Raw genomic sequence first — 19,990 nt, 5'->3', positions numbered from 1 at the left:
TGCTTTCTCTAGACCTGTGCAATGAGTAAAATGGTTCTTTTGCTCTTAAGTAGGGCTCTGTTGATGTTATTTTTGCCAGCTTGTGAACAATGCTATCTCTTTCATATGCTAAACTGTATATTCTAGGTTCCAGACAACAGTGTGTTGGTATTTTATTTTCTGAACTGGCTACAAAGAAGAAAGGACATGAGTAACTGTATCAAACCATATTTAATATGGATACTTGTAATTTTGGAATATTTAATGAATAGCAGATTTCCAACACAACTTAATGAAGAATTGAATAGTAATGCCTTAATCTTATAAGCAACAATTATTTACAAAGAATTTGAACTAGAAAGGAAAAGAGACCATTTCAATAAAAGACAGCACCAGCGTTAGTTTGAGATAACTAAACAGAGGCCCACTCCAAGGGGGTGGAGCATGAAAGATAGCAGTTTGGACATCTCTTCAGAGACTTCCAAACTTGGATGAACTGTTTGTATAAACTGGCTTGATTAATGAAACCCATTTGCTGAGTTGGTTCAGTAAAAGGTACAATATGAACTTCTATAGCTTGACTAGGCCAGGCTGGAAGATACTTGGAAATCACAGGTTTTTCTTTCAGAAGTAATATTAATATCTGATCACCAAATATTCCACTTCCTTCTTTAATTATAATGTTCATTCATTTTAAAAAAGTAAAATTTGAGAACCCCTAGAAATAACAATTATATCTTTTATCTCTCTCTCTCTCTCTCTCTCTCTTTTTTGGCATGGCAATGGGGATTAAGTGACTTGCCCAGGGTCACACAGCTAGTAAGTGTCAAGTATCTGAGGCCACATTTGAACTCAGGTCCTCCTGAATCCAGGGCCAGTGCTTTATCCACTGTGCAACCTAGCTGCCCACTAGAAATAACAATTAGACAATTAAAATATAGACCTCATTTAGAGTCTTAAATATGCCAGGACCCATGAAGGTACTAGTAAATAGTGTAACAAAATGGCAACAAGATCTAGTTTATTCAAAATTCAAAAACATGACACCCCAATGAATTGTTTATGATTATCTTAAACTAAAGATAGAAGTTGTTTTTAAGAGAGTAACCTTTGAATCACTGATGACTGTTCAGATACTATAGATCAATAATTTTTCATTAAGAAATTAAAACTCTGGAACTATATAATGAACTCAATGTAAGCACTAATTTTTACTCATTAAAACATTTTAGGATTAAGTACTTTCCATCTGCCAAATAAGTTCCCTCTTGCCATTCAAAATCATTTAAAAAATACTTTCCTTAAGTAAGTCTTGTCTGATTAGTAGCAAACAGTGCTTTTGACTGAGCCCTGTAGTCCTGCTAATGCTCCTCTGATAACACATGAACAGAGGCAGTTTTGTGTAACCCATCTTGTTCTTCTACTGTTAAAGCTAACAGATAGCACCTAACCCAACTAAGTGAGCACTGGGAATGGAAAATTGTCTATGAAATAAATGGCAACACAGTCACATAATGCCGAAGGCCACATTAAGGAAAATCTGAGAGGTTTTGTTGAAGATGGAAAAGGACTGGTGGTAAGGCTGATCCGCCCCCCCCCCCCAGGTCTGCTGCTGTCTTGGGCTCTTTATCCTTATCAGCTACCATCTCATGCTGGGCTTCCTTTCAGACTTGGCTGTAGAAGCCTGCTCCTAGTTCCCTGAGCCACCAGGGCCTCCCCTCTCAGACTGCCTTCTGTCCACTGGGGTGTATCTACTTGTAGACATGTGGTCATCTTTAAAAGTCAGGAACAGGGGGGCAGCTAGGTGGTGCAGTGGATAAAGCACCGGGCCTGGATTCAGGAGGACCTAAGTTCAAATCCAGCCTTGGACACTTGACACTTACTAGCTGTGTGACCCTGGGCAAGTCACTTAACCCCCACTGCCCCACAAAAACAAAACAAAAATAAAAGTCAGAAACAGCCTTTGTGTTTTCCTGCACCCTCAGCACCTGGCACGGTGCCTGGCATGTAAGGGCTCAATAACTGCATGGTGACTGGCTGACTGAAGACACGTTAAATGCCAAAGGATTTTAAGATACTTTTGCTGTAGCAAGCTGCCTTACAGGCTGAAGTGAGTATGTGCAAATGACACTACCCTCTATCCTCCCTCCAACGTGCTGTGGCTGGCATGATGGACAGCTAGAGGAAGGAGATGATGAGTAATCACATCACTCATTCAACATTTCTTGAGCACTTACTATATGATGTACAAGATACTTTCTCCTTCCTTCATTTGCACTGTAATATCTGCCATTACCTTTGGCTTCCAATATCAGAGATAAATTGGCTCTTTATAAGATAAATCAATGTACTGGTTGAAACTAAATGACACAAAACTTACTAGTCGCATCACAGTCAAACTTAAGAAATGCAAATTATGGATTCACAATTGAATTTGACCAAACATTTAAAGAACAATTCATTCCAATGCTGTATAAACTACTTGGAAAAATAGGCAAAAAAGAAAACCTACTGAATTCCCTTTACAACACAAATATGGTGCTCTTAGCAAAACCAGAAAGAGCCAAAACAGAGAAAGAAAACAATAGACCAATTTCCCTAATGATTATCGATGCAAAAATATTAAATAAAATATTAGGAAGGAAATAATAGCAATATATCACACGGATCATACAATATGACCAAGTAGTATTTAAACCAAAAATTCAGAAGTGGTTCAATATTAGAAAAACTATCAGTATAATTGACCACATCAATAACAAAATGAACAGAAATCATATAATTATCTCAATAAATGCAGAAAAAGCTTTTGACAAAATACAATACCCATTCCTATTAAAAAACAAACCCCAACAACACTAGAGTACATAGGAGTAAATGGATCTTTCCTTAAAATGATAAGTAGTTTCTATCTAAAACCATCAGCAAGCATTATCTATAATGAGGATGAGCCAGAAGCCTTCCCAATAAGACCATTTAAGTTCCTCTTTTTTTTTTAGGTGTGTTTACTTCCTATTAATCAACCATAACACAATTTAGAACACAAACAGTTCCATTACTTACATAACTATGGCTTTTAAGGTAATCTGACGGGCTGTGCGTGAAAACTTTATCTCCTTCCAAACCAATTACTCTTTTACAAATATTTGATTTAGGGTCACTTGGACTTTTGGCAATTATAATGTCACCTCTGAAAGGAAAAATTAAGAGAAATGTCAAGATGCTTACCAAATGTTACTTATGAGGCACATATATGTTGGTGGTGCTTCTTCTATACATTATGTTCTAATACATACGAGACATTTATTAGTACTTTACAATTTATTCTAATAATTGTTGGCATTTATAAAGTGCTTCAAGGTTTGCAAAGCTCTCTGAAAATATTGTTTAATTTGATGCTCACAAATGGGAGATAGATGCTGTTATTATCCACGTTTTATGACTGAGGAAACTGAAACAGAATGTGATTAAGTGACTTCTTCAGGATCATATACCTACTAAGTGTTTGAGTCCAGATCCAAAGTCAGGTCTTCCTGACTCCACTCTCATTCGATCTTCAAAAACTCCACCCTGAGAATATTATTGCAAATATTACATTTTCCCATTTTACCAATAAAGAAACAGTCTCAGAGGAAAAATGACTTTCCCAGTACATAGGCCCCACCCTTCTCACTTCTAATCCAATGTTCTCTCTACTACCTCAGATGTACTGATGTGGTTTCATGTGTGAAAGTCAGAAGTCATCAATTAATGTGGTAGCAAAGGCATAACTAGGATATCCTACATCTGTGAGTTCCATGATTTATCTCCCCCACTTCTGGGAGCTACCATCTGGACACTAAGCTGTAGAGCTAAACCACGGAAAAAGAATCCACTATAAACCACTCAAAATTAACTATGGAAAATTCATTTTACACTTATCTAGTAAACGGTGTTACTACTTTGAAAAGACAGAATAATTGGAAGGATCATCCTTGTCTAAAAGGAAGTCAAAGACAGTGGCCTTAGTTAGGCTGAATGATCAAGTTTGTTTTTTAAGACAATCCAATATTTAGTTCTGTTTACTGGAAAAATAAATAGCACTGTATTTAAATACAATTTAAAAAATTCTACTTAATGTCTTCCATGTACTCTACAGCCATTCTCTGGTCTATTCCCTGAACCCAAGGGGTGTACAAAGTTGTTGGAGAGAGTGATGTGGGAAAAAAAATTCGAGCACAATAAAAGAGAATATTAAATACCCAAATTGTGGCTTTTGTGAAATGAGGACAAAAATAATTGCAGCATCTATTTAATAAATTCATAAGGATCAAATGAGTATGGCAAGTGTTTTACAAATCTTAAAGCATTATATATAAATGAGTTATCAGTGACACAGCCATTATAGGAAATTATGAGTGAGAGATCTGTGTGAACCAGAGGAATGGGAGATGGCTTCATGGAAGAGGTAGCATGTGAAGTGGAGATTGAAGGTCAGTTAAAACTTACAAAGGTGAAAAAGAATGGGGAACACACAAAGAACAGTAATTGTGTACATATATGTATATACAACATATATAAAGTACTGATTTATAGAAAAGATACATATATGCACATATATATTATGTAATTAACCAACCATAACACAATATACAGTACAAACAGTCACATTACTTACATAACTATGACTTTTCAGGTAATCTGACAGGTTGTGTGTGAAAATTTTATCCCCTTCCAAACCAATTACTTCTTTACAAATATTTGATTTAGGGTCACTTGGACTTTTGGCAATTATAATGTCACCTCTGAAAAGAGTGGGCCATGTCCGCATACATATACACACAAAATCATATATGTATATTACGAATACTGACTCTACCATCATACGATAGAATTCCCTGCCTACATTAGACAATCATATTTTCTTTATGAGGAACTGAAATCCCCATACTAAAAAAAAAGTTCAAGTAAATCACTAACATAAAAGTAAAAAAGGCCATGAAAATTACATGGGAAATCTACAATGATGGTGGATAACACAAGAAATTTCTATTTTTAATTTGTGGAGTTTTTTGTTTTGTTTTGTTTTGTTTTGTTTTTTTGCAGGGCGATGAGGGTTAAATGACTTGCCAGGGTCACACGGCTAATGTCAAGTGTCTGAGGCCAGATTTGAACTCAAGTCCTCCTGAATCCAGGGCTGGTGCTTTATCTACTGTGCCACCTAGCTGCACTCTGAAATTTGTATGTTTTCAAGAAAAATATTTTAAATGTTAACCCATAAACAAGAAATTTACCTTTAACAACAATTAAACCTGTCTAAAAATAGAAAGAGTTGCCTCAGTAAGTTAGTGAGTTCTTTGTTACTAAAATTCTTGAAGCAGGGCCAAATAATCACTTGCTAGGGAAGGATAAAGGAGGTCCATGCTTTTGATGAGGAAGGGCCTAAATGAGTTCTCTGATCCTCCTTTTATTATAATTTTTAGAAATTTCTTACTTCAAAACTCCATGAATGAAATTTACCTTTGAATAGCATAAAAATGTCGGCTAAGATTTTCTGCGAAGACAATGTCAGAATTCTGAATTGTAGGTTCCATCGATGGTCCAGAACACTATAAAAAGATAATTTTATAGTTAGAAAATATTTATTTAACAGAAATTTTGAATTTTTAAAAAGTTTTTTTTAAAGAAGCCCTAGCCCCAAAGCTCTTACTATTCATTATTTTGAAGTAAAATACTTCTTAAGCTAACACACTAGGTGCATACTTATAATCCAATTCCACAAACATTTATTAAGTGCTTCCTATGTGCTGGCCACTTGGGGATACAGAGACAAAAAATGATAATACCTTGACCTCAAGAAGATTCCATTCAATTGGGAGAAACAACCACTATAGGGAAATAAATACAGAATAATTTACAGAAAGGAAACCAATAGCTAGAATTTGGAAAGGCTTCATCTAGAAGTGGCATATACTCTGGGTTTTGATGGAAATAAGGGATTTTCAGAGGCAGAAATAATGATTGGAAATGGCCTGTGCAAAAGTACAAAGTCAGAAGAAGGAAGAAAAGTCATGTGTAACAGACAGTAAGAAAGTCAGCTTGGCTGGACTATATATAACAAGCCTGGAAAGGCAGGAAGGGTCCAGATTGTGAATGCTTTTACATATAGAAATCTACATTTTAACCTAGAAACAATAGGGAGCCACTGGAGTTTTCTCAGGAGAGGGACATAACCAGACCTGTGTTTTAAGAGTAGAAGCTTTAGAAGCTTTGTAGAAGATGGATTAAAGAAAGAAGAGACTTGAGCCAGGGACATCAATTAAGAGACCTTGCAACAATAGCAGATAAGAGGAAATAAGATCCTAAACGGGGGTAGTAGCTGAATGAGTAGAATGAAGGGGACAAATGTGACAAATTGAATATGTGTAAAAATTGGAAACTCATTGGTTTTGGGGTGAAGGAGAGCAAGGGGGTAAAAAGAATAATAAAAATCTTATATTCTAATGGAACAAAACTCAAAACTCATATACACGTCAAAACATTCAAACGTATTTATAATTTCACTAATGTGCATGTTCTTAATTAATCAAAACTGAAACTTACCCATGCCTACCCTTTGGTGTGACCCATGTCCACATTCTACCATGGTTTCATTGCACAGGGTTATCCCCTGTGCTTTTTCCTGATACCACAAGGATACCAATAGCATATAAGAGAGCTCCTCATCCCCGGTTAAGATGATCCCCTCATCTTTTGTGATCACATATTCATTCATTCATTTTTGGCGGGGCAATGAGGGTAAAGTGACTTGCCCAGGGTCACACAGCTAGTAAGTGTCAAGTGTCTGAGGCTGGATTTGAACTCAGGTCCTCTGGAATCCAGGGTTGGTGCTTTATCCACTGTACCACCTAGCTGCCCCTCCCCCCACATATTTATTTTAAAACATTGTTTAGTCCTGTTCTTCATGGGTCCCCGTGTGTTATATGCTTCCACCAGTTCCCCTTGCATTTACTTTTAGTTCTTGAAGACTGTAGTATTTTATGATTCCCAGTCATGCCAAGACAGTGGAAGCACATTGGTATTAAAAAGAGAGACTTCTATTTCTAGGAGAAAATTGGGGTCATTAAAGGAGCTTTATAATTGTCTGAGCATAGCCTACCTTACCCTCCTATTAATTCTAGTTCAACTTATACTTTTGTGATGTCTAAGACCATAGGATTGGGCTCATAGATTTGGGGCTGGAAGGAACCTTAGGCATGTAATATTAATGACCCCTAACATGTCAATCTAATTGCAAGTCAATGTGGACAAGAGGCAATATATGATTTGCTTTGTTTTTTCTTTGCAGTTGGGGAGATCAAATTCTTGAATGGGGAAGGGAAGGGATAAGCACTATTAAACACTTATGTGACAGAAAGAGTACAAAAAACTTCAGCGAGAATATTGATTGGATACAGGTCTCTTCTTGGAGGCTCTGCAGCATTTGGGGGCTCATTACAACAAGCATAGTATCATCTACAAATAGGAATCTCTGAAGGACTTCATCATCTACAAAGTAGCCCTCTATGACCTGGAACTCTGTGCTGGATCTCCTCCATTATATTGGCAAACACCTTTGGTGAACAGACATCTCTCTGTTTTATGCCTCCCTGGACATTAATGATCAGAAGACTGTCAAAAAGACTCTACTGAATCTTTCATGGAATCACGAATCACTCTGATGTTTGCATGGGAGACACTTTGTTAGAAGAGAGCCTTTAAGGTAGCATTTTGTTCCACCAGATAAAATGTTTGGGTATAATCAACAATAAGCAACAATAGGGTTTTGTATTCTCAACATCTTTCAGTCACATGTATGACCATACAGATACAGTGGTCTACTTTAGAATATCAGTTGAAAAAGTCCATTTGTTTCTCACTAATAATTAATCAATCAACATTTATTAAGTGCCAAGCACTGTGCTAATCACTGGAGATATAAAAAGAGGCAAACAGTCCCTGCCCTCCAGGAGCTCACAATCTAACGGTGGAAGACAACAAGCAAAAATAGAAAATAGACAATAAAATAAAGGCACTAGAATTAAGAAAAGTTGGCAAAAGCTTCTAATACCCTCACTGAAGATGCTCCCAATTCTCACAAAAATTTTGTACAGATAGGAAAGTAAACATATAGGTCAGTACTTGTTGATCTTCTTTTGTTCTTTTTGGAGGTAGGGAGAATCAATAAGGTCTAAGACCTTTTTCCATTCATTTTGTAATTTCCCCTCCTTCAGATAACTTGCAAACTGATCCTTCAATACCCTCACAACTATGTCACTTCCAGTACAAAACTCCTTTATGTATACTTGGTCTAATTCAGAAGCTCTTCTTTCTTTGGTGCTATTTCTAACTCTATAGACATATCCAGAAGTGTGATAACAAACTCCAAGTATAGTTAGGATAGGAAAGGAATAAACATTTATATAGTGCCTACTATGGGCCAGGCACTGTGCTGAGCACTTTATAAATATTATCTCATTTCATCTTCACAATAATCCTTGGAGGTAGGAGCTGTTATTATCTTCATTTTACAGTTGAGGAAACTGAGGCAAACAGAGATTAAATGAATTACTGGGGGGTGGGGTGTCATACAGCTAGTAAATGAGGCCACATCTGAAGTCAGGCCTTCTTGACTTCAGGCCCAGCACTTTATCCACTATACCAAATTACTGCCTCCAATTGCCTCCAGTTGTTCCACAGTCCTTGATAGTGAAAAAATGGTTTAAGAAATGTGTGCATCTTTTTCATTTTTCTTGGGGCTATTGTTCTCCTCCTTTTATACTTAAGTGCTCTTGGGGAAAGGCTGCTTAGTTTTTTCTCCCGTCACAATTTCTTTAAACTGGTTTTATCCTCTTCTATTTTTCTTCATTTTAAGAAGCAATACTGCTTCTAAGTTTCCATCGCTGATCTCTACGAGATTTTACAAGGGATATCATATGTCCTAGGATGACATATCTTTTTTTTCTTGGCAAGTGAGACAAATGTTTGCTGACTAAAACACTTTTTTGGTCTTTTTTAAGTCCTACGAAAAGTAGGAATTAATTTGTAGCAGCTCAATGTTTGTATGAAAATATTCTATTATTTACGTTCATTTATTCCATCCATATCCCATTTTTCACCATCAATAATATGTTTAAATAGGTCAGGATGTAGTTGTTTTGATTGTATACCATATCTCTTACATTTATTTTTATTCTTCTTAAAATTTCATATTAATTTTTCTTTGTTCTAATAAGTCAATGTTCTATCTACATAGAGTTGATTTGGAAATTATCCCTATATCAAAAATGAGTTTTTCCCCATTTGTTAACATTTAATCCATTTCATTTTGTTGTAGGATGTTATTTGGTACTGCACATAGTTGTGCAATTTTTCTCCTGAAGAAAGTATTCCATTATTATATCATAAGAAGTTACAACTATGAAGAATTCAGAGACACCTGGGAAGACAAAGATATTGATGCAGACTTAAATCAGCAGAACTAGGAGGATAATTGATGCAATGTCCACAATAACGTAAAGAAAAACAAGACTGAAAGACTTTTGTTTTCAGAAAGATGTTGATCAATGTAGTGAGCAGCTACAAATTTAGGGAAGTTGATATTGAAGTATCTAATAGCAAAGAGGTGGTAGACATTTGGATGAAAATCACTAGCTATCAAAGTATATGCTGATGTCATCTGGAGGGCCTTGGAATTCTTCTCAGATGTTCTTGACCTCTTTCGCCTTTGAAATGAACGTTAGTACGTAAGCTACAATTAAGTTGATGGCGGTCTTTATGCAAATGCTTATCATAAGCACTACCAATTTGAGGTAATCAAATGTCCCATGAAATTGTGTTTCTTGCTGCTTTGCAGCACATCATAAAAATGACTTTCCAAACTCTTCATTTACTTCTGCAAACTATCCTTCTATGTAGACACAACATCTATTTGTCACCGGACAAAGACTGGAACACTAATGACTAAGTTTAAGCCTGTCTGATTTTGAAGACTCTTCTCCCTTTTCCACTACAGACATAGCTGCTGTAACGGCAAGAATGGTAGGTTATAAGCTATTATTTTTATTTCTATCCTGGGTCACCACAGCCAAAATGTTCAGCACAAAGAGACCATTCAACAGAGGATGAGCTTCTCTGAACTTAGCTTAGCTCTTCCTCAGAAAGCAGACTCAATCTGTTGCCTGGACTAGCCACAGATAAGGAAGCATGAAGTATACACAAATACAAAAAGTAATGTTAAGAGGCAGAGGGAATCATAAAAGACCTTGCATAGGAGGTAGCACCTGAGCTGGACTTTGAAGGAAGGGATTCAAAGAGGGGGAAGATAGAAGTGAGGAGGGACGTGGAAGACACCCTGCTTAAAGGGATGGAGTCAAGAAATAGAATATAATGTACAAGTAACTGCTGGTATAAGCTAGTTTGACTGGAATGGAGAATAATATGAAATAAGACTGAAAAGGTAGATGGAGTCAAATTATGAAGGGTTTTTAAAGCCAGACTGAGGATTTTTTTTTTATCCTAAAAGAACTATGAAGACACTGAAGTTTCTTTATAAGAGAGTCACATAGTTAGATCTATATTTTAAAAATACCAACTTGGCAACTGTGTGGAAGAGGGATTATATAGGAACTGGCCTGGAATAAGAAGGCCAATTTGAAGGCTATTGCAGTGGTGTAGATGAGGTCAGGAAAATATGAACTAAGATTATGACTAGGGAAAGAAAACAGACGTGATGGCAAAAACAAGAAGATTTGGCAAATGACTCAACGTGGGGAAGAAGGGTGAAGAGGAAGGGAAGGTGAAAATAATTCCAAGATTGTGATCCTAGGTGACTAGAAAAATGGTAACCTCAACATAAAAGGGGGACGTTAGAATAAGGATAGGTTTGGAGGGTTAGTATAATGAATCCCATTTTGGAAATGAAGAGTTTAAGATGCAGATGATTAGAAATTTCCATATGGATCTGAAGTTTCAGGAAAGAGAATAAAGTTGTATATACAGATGTGAGAGTCATCTGCATGGATGATATGTGAATTTGTGAAAGCTGACAGAATCATGGAGAGAGAGTATAGAGAGAAAAGAAAAGGTGAGCACAGAACCTTTGGAGATGCCAACACTTAGCAGGCAGAAACAAGAGGATGATTCTGCAAATAAGTATGAGCACAGAGAGACCAGGAGAGTAACTAGAGATATCAGTGGCACAGAAGTCAAGGGAGGAGAAAGTATTTAGGAGAAAGGGTGGTCAACAATCTCAAAAGCTGCAGAGAGGTCAAAGAAAATGAGGGCTAAGAGAAGAATGCAGGAGAGTAAAAACAGTCTTCCTAACCTCAGAGAGATCAGTTCAGTTGGGTGATAGGGTTAGATGACAGAATGCCAAAAACTGAAAAGGGAATAAAAGGTGAAGCAATGGAGAGGACAAATATAAGTGACCATTTAAGGAATCTGACTGGCGGGATCGCAGGATTAAGTGGATGTTTTTAAAAGATATAGGAGACTTGGGCAGATTGCAGGCAGCAAAAAGGGCACCATGAAAATATGAGAGACTGCAAAGTGCAGGAATGGTTAAAGGGACAAATTCTCAGGGCAATGGGAGGAAATAGAAAACAAGACCAGGAAGAGGAGATGGCTTTTGTGAGAAAGGTCAATTCTCCATAAAAACTGGAACATAGAAGAAGGGACGAGGGGATGATGAAGAGGTCATTTAAGCTATACAATAGGGGAAGAGGAGAAGATCAGGATGGGTGGCTTGTCTTCTCAATAAAGTAGGGAACAAGAGCCGTGGCTGAGGCGGAGGAGGAAGAGGAGAGTAGACTTGCAGAGACAGGTTTGAAACAACTCCAGTAACGAGCATGAAGGTCAATCAGAAAGAAGCACAAATTGTGACCTCAGGCAGAGGCTATTGGATAATAGAAATTGGTGGTGAACCTAGTCAGCATGGTTTTATTACTTTCTTCAGAAGAGATGAATGTTCAGTGGTGATACCCAAGGACTGCAATTTAGCAAAGCATATCTGGTAACAGGAGAAATGGCAAAGAGGTTCTTGTAGTGTTGAAATGGGTCAGCCATGGAGTCAAGATGATAAAGAAAGGAAAGTGAGGTCAGAGCAAGTTACTGTACCAAGAAAACAGAGAGGGACAGAATGACTGGAGGTCATAGTGAAGATGAGAAATGGGTTTAGGTGCAAAGCAGAGGAGGAGATGGACAGACTGGAGGTTGTGATCAAAAAGGAATTGTAAAATTCAATGTCATGGAAGCAGAGCAGTTATAATGTTGGTAAGAACAAGGTATGACCATCCTCACGTGTGGCTGAAGTAAAGTAAAAGTCTCCATATCATAAGAGCTGGGTAACTTGATGAACACCAGAATGTTTGAGGGAAAACCAACAAGTTCATTAAATCCTTCAGGTATAAGTGGAGCAATTGGGGTAGGGAGGAATATGCTGAGCCAGGTACTGAACTGTTTGGAAAATCACTCCTACTGAGAAAGAGGTAGATGGCTCCATAAAATGATCAAAGTGATAAAAATGGATGTATTAACAAATCTGAAAGGAGATCCTACTCAGTAACAGTGGCAATGTATGGTGCAGATTTCTTTGTCACAAAATGTTAGAAAAATTATGTTTGATAAATCCGTATAGTTACCAAGGCAAACTATCAGGATTGGGGACATGTTCAAACTTTATATAATAACAATTCTAGACAACATAATCATGCCTTCTTGCAACAGGTCCTCATGCCTATCAGACAAAGAATACTAAGCTTAATGGATAATGGATCTCAGTATAGAAATTTTTTTTTAATGTCAATTAAAATTTCTCAGTCATATCTTCATCTGACCCCCAAATTTAAGGATATTTTGCATTTCAAACTGCATATTTTGGCCAACTAATGAGTACCTATATGTAGATCCTTTACCAAAAGTTAAATACTTATCATTGTGACTGTTATGGAACATTCAAAACTTACCATGACAACACCACCAACGTATTCAAAGGCACAATGAGCTATACAGCCATACTGAAGAGTATAGCCAAGAAGTCGAAAGGTTTTCCCCAGAATACTTCGAAGCATAGTTCTATGAAGACTCGGATGCCAGTGGCCTGATAATAAATTTTTAAAAGTATATAATCAATGACTAAAAAATCATTGCCAACATGCTACATTTTAAAATGGCTATACCTTAAAAAAATACCTTAATTCTTGACATGAAAGTATCTGGGAAAGTATAAGGCTCATATCGATATGTCATATATAGTTGATATGTAGTATACTACAGTATACTACAACTATATATAATACATATTTGCTTGAACAACTTACAAGAGGATCAAGTGAGATGATGGATATGAAAGCATTTGGAAAAGTATAAACCACTATACCAAATTAAGACATCATATTCCTTGATTCTTTGGAATGTTTGTCATCTCTGTCCCTCCCTTTTTCTTCCCACCGCTATTGCTCTTGTCTAAGCTATAGCCTGCACTGTAAAAACATCCAATTAATGTGCTTCTTTACTCTACTCCATCCTACACATTACCACCACTATCCTAAAATACCACTGTCATAAGGTCAGCCCTCCTGCTCTCAAACCTCTGATGGTTCGTCATTATCTTTGGGATCAAATCCCAACTCCATCCTGGAATTCAACGCTCGCTAGGATGTGGATGGACCTAACCTGCCTTCTCAGGCATATCTTATGGGATTCCCTAACGTGAACAATCTATTTCTAGTGCCTTTCCCAGGAGGCTATTTACTTTGTATGTCTCCTGTACAAGACTTTGAATGTATGCTTTGTCTCCCCGGTTAAAATATAAGTTTCTTAAGAGCAGGGACTGTTTTACTGTTGTCTTTGTACCCCCACCACTTTGTGTCACAGTGCCTGGCACACGACAGAGGTTTAATAAGTGCCTCCTGACAGACTAATTTCTAGTAGAGATGCTAATGACTTTTCCCCATGAACATAGTACCTTGCCATCCCTCAAAAGGTGTTTGAAGGTCCAACTCAATCTATAAAATTTCACGAGATTGTGAAGAGAGCATTTTATGAACTGGAAAGTGTGCACACATGCTATCCCTCTGTCTGTATGTGTACATATACATATACATATGTATATGTATGCATGTATACATATACATATAAATATATAGTTATTATAATTATTAGTGCATCTTTTTAATACTTACTGTCTATAACACTTAATTGCTACTAAAAATACATTGTCTTTTATCAATCTATTTTTCATGTGTATTCTGTCTCCCAAATGACCTGCAAGTTCCTTTACAAAATCAAACAACTTTTAAACCTTGAGGTCAGGTTCCATGTTTTAAACTTTTTTGTAGCCAGTACACTCCACTTTACATTTTAAGTATTCAATATTTATTTTGAGGAACACTTATCAACACAATTGTTGTTTGTCTTTTCAACTTCTTTTCAGCTAAGGGTGAGGCCTAATGTTGCCTATTTATGACTCAGGATTACCTACTGGAAAGTGGTCCTGCCAATCCTCAGTGGGCACCAGTGGTCTAGTTCTTCATTTCAATACCAAAATTACCTCTCCTGTATTCAGATTGCTTGGCTATAAAACGAAGGGAGTGAACTGGCCTTCTAGATCTAAGGCTATGAATTCCATTAAAAAAACACACACACATACCAGCGTTTATGTATAGTTTTCAGGTATGAAAAGCACCATGTATTTATATCTTATGTATCGCATTTGATCTCCACAACAACCCTGTGGGGCAGGTACTATTATTATTATTATCATCATCATTTTACAGATGAGAAAACTGAGACAGACAAACAAGTTAAAGAATTGTGTAAGGTCACACAGTTCAAAATGGTCCATGGCAGGATTTGAACTCAGTTCTTTCTGCTTCCAAATTGATCACTCTTACCGCCAGTGCCACTGAACAAACTTCACTAGCATATGTATATTTAATAAGGAATATCCTAGGAAAAATGCCTTAACTCAAAGAGATTTAATGGGAATTAAAGAAACTATTTAGAGCTGAAAAGGGAAGATAACTGGGTCATAAAAGAAGATGGATTCATATCTGCCCCAGGACTGCAAGAAGAACATCAGCAACACTGAAGCTTAGAGTGAGCTGAGGCCCATGAAGTAAGTGAGGGAGAAGGAAAAGCTGGCTTAGGGAAGAGGTAAATCTAAGAAGCAGCAGGACCCTACTAGGGATGAAAGGGAGGGGCAAATGATGGGATGAGGGAGAGGAGAAAGAAGGACTGCTCATTTCTTATTTTGTTTCTGTTTTGTCGGCCAAGGAGGATGGTCTTTGGATTAAGTGGTTGCCACTGAGGTAATAACAATTTTAGTAAAGATATAACAAAAATGTATCCAGTAGCTCATGCTAAATTCAAGTTACCCAGCCCACATAAGCTATATCCCCGAGTACTGAAGGAAGTAGATGTAATTGCTGAGCAACTGCTAATAATATATTAAAGAAAATGGAAAGAGGGATTGTGGAGAAAGGCAAATGTTCCCTTTTCAAATGAAATGGAAGAGAACAGAGTTTGCAAATTATGAACCAGTGAGATTGAATTTGATTCCTGGGAAAAGTCAGAACCTATTATTAAAGGGACGGTTACTGAGCATCTAGAAGAGGAAGCAGCTGGTCACAAAGAACCAATATGCCCTCATCAAACAAGGATCATATCAGAATAATAACTAAGTTCATTTTGAAGAGCAAAGGATCTAGAATTTCAAGAGAAAAAATGAGAAAGTATGAATGGACATAATAAACATGATCATTTGTGTATCGTAATGCAATAAAAACATATTTGATAAAGGGCCATTAATATAAATTAAAAAGTAACTGAAGATTAAAAATATGATTCTAAATAACCAGAAGGTCAAAAAAAATTATAAAAAAAGAAGATTTCGTCCAAAAAATGACAACAAATCAAAACTTATGGTATTCAGGGGCAGCTAGGTGTCACAGTGGATAGAGCACCGGCCCTGGATTCAGGAGGACCTGAGTTCAAATCTGGCCTCAGACACTTAACACTTACTAGCTGTGTGACCCTGGGCAAGTCACTTAACCCCAACTGCCCCACAGGGAAAAAAAAAAATTATGGTATTCAGTTAAAACAGTTCTGGAGAAAAAAGTTTATCAAAGTCATTTCATCAACAAAACAGGAAAAGAACAAATTGACAGAATGGGCATGAATTAAAAAAATGAACAAAGCAAAACTCTGCAACTGAAAAACAGAGTAGAAATTATGAAAATTAAGACAAGACTTATTAAACTGAAAGTAAAAAGACCACTGAACTGAAAAATAAAACTCAGAGCTAGTTAAAAAAAAAAACACTAGCAAAATAGAAAAACAACAATTTAAAAAAGAGAGAGAAACCAAACTGTTCATATTAAAAATGAAAAAAGAACTTACGACTAAAGAGAAATATAACAAATTATAAGAAATTATTTTGCCCAATTCTATGTTAACAAAGCTGATAACTTAGAGGATTGACATGAATATTTACAAAAATATTGAATACCCAGATGAAAGGAAAAGAAACGAACTATTTAAATAATCCACTATCAGAAAAATAAAGTAAACAAGCCATAAATGAGCTCCCAAAGCAGGGCAGGTTAAAAACCTCAAGGACCAGATGAATTTATGAATGAGTTCTATAGAATACTGAAAGAACAATCAGTTCCAACACTACAGAAATTGTTTGCGATACCCTTCCAATTTCTTTCTTTTTTTCTTTATTTAATCTTTGTGGGGCAATGAGGGTTAAGTGACTTGCCCAAGGTCACACAGCTGGTATGTGTCAAGTGTCTGAGGCCGGATTTGAACTCAGTTCCTCCTGAATCCAAGGCCAGTGCTTTATCCACTGCGCCACCTAGCTGTCCCCCATCCAATTTCTTTTGATGATAAAAATATGATCTTGTTACCTAATATGGGGAGAGAAAAAATAGTGAAAGAAAACTGCAGACCAAAATGCCTAATGAACATCAATGAAAAAAAATTTAAGCAAAATGATTATCAAAGGGGCAGCTAGGTGGCACAGTGGATAAAGCATTGGCCTTGGATTCAGGAGGACCTGAGTTCAAATCCAGCATCAGACACTTGACACTTCCTAGCTGTGTGACCCTGGGCAAGTCACTTAACCCCAACTGCCTCACAAAAAACAAACAAAATGATTATCAAGTAGGCTACAGAAATATATTGGAAATATTATACACTATCATCCAATTGGTTTTATACAAGGAATGCCATGCTGGTTCAGCACTGAAAAGACCACCAATTATTGATTGAACAGACTGAAGCATGCTATTTTTCACTTTATTTCTTTCATTTTTTTTCTTTTATTAGAGTCTTATACAAAACGACTAATATGGAAGTGTTTTACATAATTGCACATGTAATGGATACCCCTATATCTGATTCCTTACCACCTCAGAGAAGGGAAAGGGGAGGGAGGGATAGCCAGAATTTGGAACTTAAAAGTTTAAATAAAAATGTTTATTTAAAAAAAAAAGACCATCAATATAATAAACCATGTTAATAATATAAATAATAAAAACAAGGATATATTAGATGTCAAAAAGACTTGATAAAATCCAACATTTGCTTCTATTAAAAAAATCTAGAAATCATGGGAATAAATTTACTATTTATTCAGTTCTTGCACCTCTGCTGACGTCTCAGTCTCACATCTCTGACTGCCTGCTGGATGTTTTGAGCTGCTATTTTAAATTCAGTATGTCCAAAACTGAACCCAATATCTTTCACTCAAAACTTTCCCTTCTTCCTATTTTCCCTCTTACTGTCAAGGGCACGACCACCTTTCCAATCATCCAGGCTTAAAACCTAAGAGTATCTTTGACTCCTCAATCTGCTAGGTCACAATCCCTTGCCATCTCTAATCCATTGCCAGGTCCTGTCAATTCTACCTTCACAGTATCTCACCTGTATGCCACCCCACCCCCTTTTTCTCCTTTGACACTGGCACCACTCTGGTGCAGGCCATCATCGCTTAACCTCTGAACAATTTCTAGACGGCCTCCCTACCTCAAATCTCTGCCCACTCCAGTCCATCTTCCATTCAGCAATCAGCATGATCTTCCTAGATTGCAGTGACCATGTCCCCCCCATCCCCCAACCCACAGCAGCTCCTTATCACCTCTAGACTCAAATATAAAATCCTCTCACACTGAATTCCTCCATAGCCTGACCCTCCTACAGACACCTCTCTGGTTTTCTTATGCCCTATTCACCTTCACACTCTTTAATCCAATGACACTGACTTCCGTACTGTTCCTCACAAAAAACGCCATCTCCCAAATCCAAGTATTTTTACTGGCTATTTCCCATACCTGGAGTTCTTTCCCTCCTCATCTCCACCTCCCTGCTGCTTTGGCTGCCTTCGGGTCTCAGCTAAAATCGCAAATTCTTTCATTTTTAAGCACTCCCTTCAGTTGATCATTTCAAATTTCTCCTGTTTGTACAGAGGGAGCTTCCATGTTGTTTCCCCCATTAGCCTGTGGGCTCCTTGGAAATCGGGACTGTCTTTGGCTTTTCTTCAAATTCCCAGAATTTCACACAATACCTGGCACAGAGCAGCCATGTAATCTATTTTTATTGTCTGACTCCTTAATATAATAAAAACTATTAAATCCAAGAACAAACATTATGGGTAGTAGAGAATATAGTTAGAGGTCTTTCAAATAAGATCAAGGGTAAAGCAAAGATGGGCAAAGTGGTGCAGTGGATAGAGCCCTGGGCCTAGAGTCAGGAAGACTCATCTTCCTGAGTTCAAATCTGGCTCACAGATTTACTAGCTATGGAGCCTGGGAAAGTCATTTAACCTTGTTTGCTTCAGTTTCCTCATCTGTAAAATGAGTGGAGAAGGAGATGGCAAACCACTTCAATATCTCTGCCAAGAAAACCCCAAATGGGGTCACAAAGAGTCAAACATGACTGCAAAACTATTGAACAAAAGCAAGGATGCCCACTATCACCATTACTTTATAACCTAGTGATAGAATCACAGCTAAACAATAAGACAAGAAAAAAATGGAAGGAATACGCATAGGCAATGAGTAAAATACATTGAAAACTTTTGTCAATGACATGATGGTGCACTTGGAGAACTCTAGAGTCAACTAAGAATTACTTGAAATGATAACTTCAACAAAGTTGTACAATATAAGAAGTCAAAATAAATTGTCAATATTCCTCTATATAACCAACAAATCTTAGCAGGAAGAGCTGGAAATAAAAATTCAATTAAAAATAATTAAATAAGCTATAAGGTATTTGGAAATATATCTATCAAGATTCCCACAGATACTATGTGAATCAAACTATAAAATACCATTTGCAGAAGACAAACCCAAATAATTGGAGAAACATTAATTGCTCACAGGTAGGTTGAGCTAATATGATAAAAATCACAATACAATCCCCAAAATTTATTTGTATACTAAGACACAAATTTGCTGCATCAAATTTCTAAAAGAATAATAGAAAAAATAATAAATTCATGTAAGGCAAAAAAGCTCAAGAATAATAATGAAAAACAATGAAAAGGAAGGTCTAGCAGTATCACTTCTCAAACTAAAGCTCTAATCATTAAAATGAGTTAGTACTATATTTTTAAAAATGGAGATTAGGTATACAACACACTGAAGAAAACATACACAGTAACAGTGTTTGATAAACCCAAAGACCACAGTTACTGGGGGTAAGGATTCACTATTTGAAAAAAACTGCTGGGAAAACTGGACATGCCAGTAATTTAGATTCATATCAACATGGCAAGGTAAGATAAGATACAACAAGATAAGATTCAAATTGATATATCACATAAATATGAAGTCTCACATCATAAATATATTAGAGGATCAAGAAAGAAATTCCATTTCATATTTATGTATAGGGACAGAATTCGTGATAAACAGATTATAGAAAGGATCAAAAAAATAAAATGGACAACTTTAAGTACATAAAAATGGAAAGATTTTATAAA

At 36.6% G+C, this 19,990-nt stretch overlaps 1 protein-coding gene across 9 annotated transcripts in view; it reads right to left on the bottom strand.

The window, feature by feature from the left end:
- IMMP1L (inner mitochondrial membrane peptidase subunit 1) overlaps positions 1-19,990 on the bottom strand; it is a 100,575-nt gene that overhangs the window by 18,751 nt on the left and 61,834 nt on the right. For 6 of the 9 annotated variants that reach the window (XM_043969899.1, XM_043969896.1, XM_043969901.1 and 3 more), the window contains 3 exons: positions 12,963-13,096; positions 5,479-5,567; positions 3,043-3,169 (listed from right to left, as the gene is read on the bottom strand). In XM_043969899.1, the coding sequence (XP_043825834.1) occupies positions 3,043-3,169; positions 5,479-5,567; positions 12,963-13,067 (321 nt within the window). In that variant the 5' untranslated portion in view covers positions 13,068-13,096. The remainder of the gene's footprint in view (positions 1-3,042; positions 3,170-5,478; positions 5,568-12,962; positions 13,097-19,990) is intronic. The other 3 variants (XM_043969902.1, XM_043969904.1, XM_043969903.1) reach the window with 1 other exon arrangement.

The sequence above is a fragment of the Dromiciops gliroides genome, chromosome 6 (assembly GCF_019393635.1).
Source record: "Dromiciops gliroides isolate mDroGli1 chromosome 6, mDroGli1.pri, whole genome shotgun sequence".
Classification (NCBI taxonomy): domain Eukaryota; kingdom Metazoa; phylum Chordata; class Mammalia; order Microbiotheria; family Microbiotheriidae; genus Dromiciops; species Dromiciops gliroides.
Note: the sequence above shows the minus strand (reverse complement) of the source record. Positions and strands in the feature narration are given on the sequence as shown.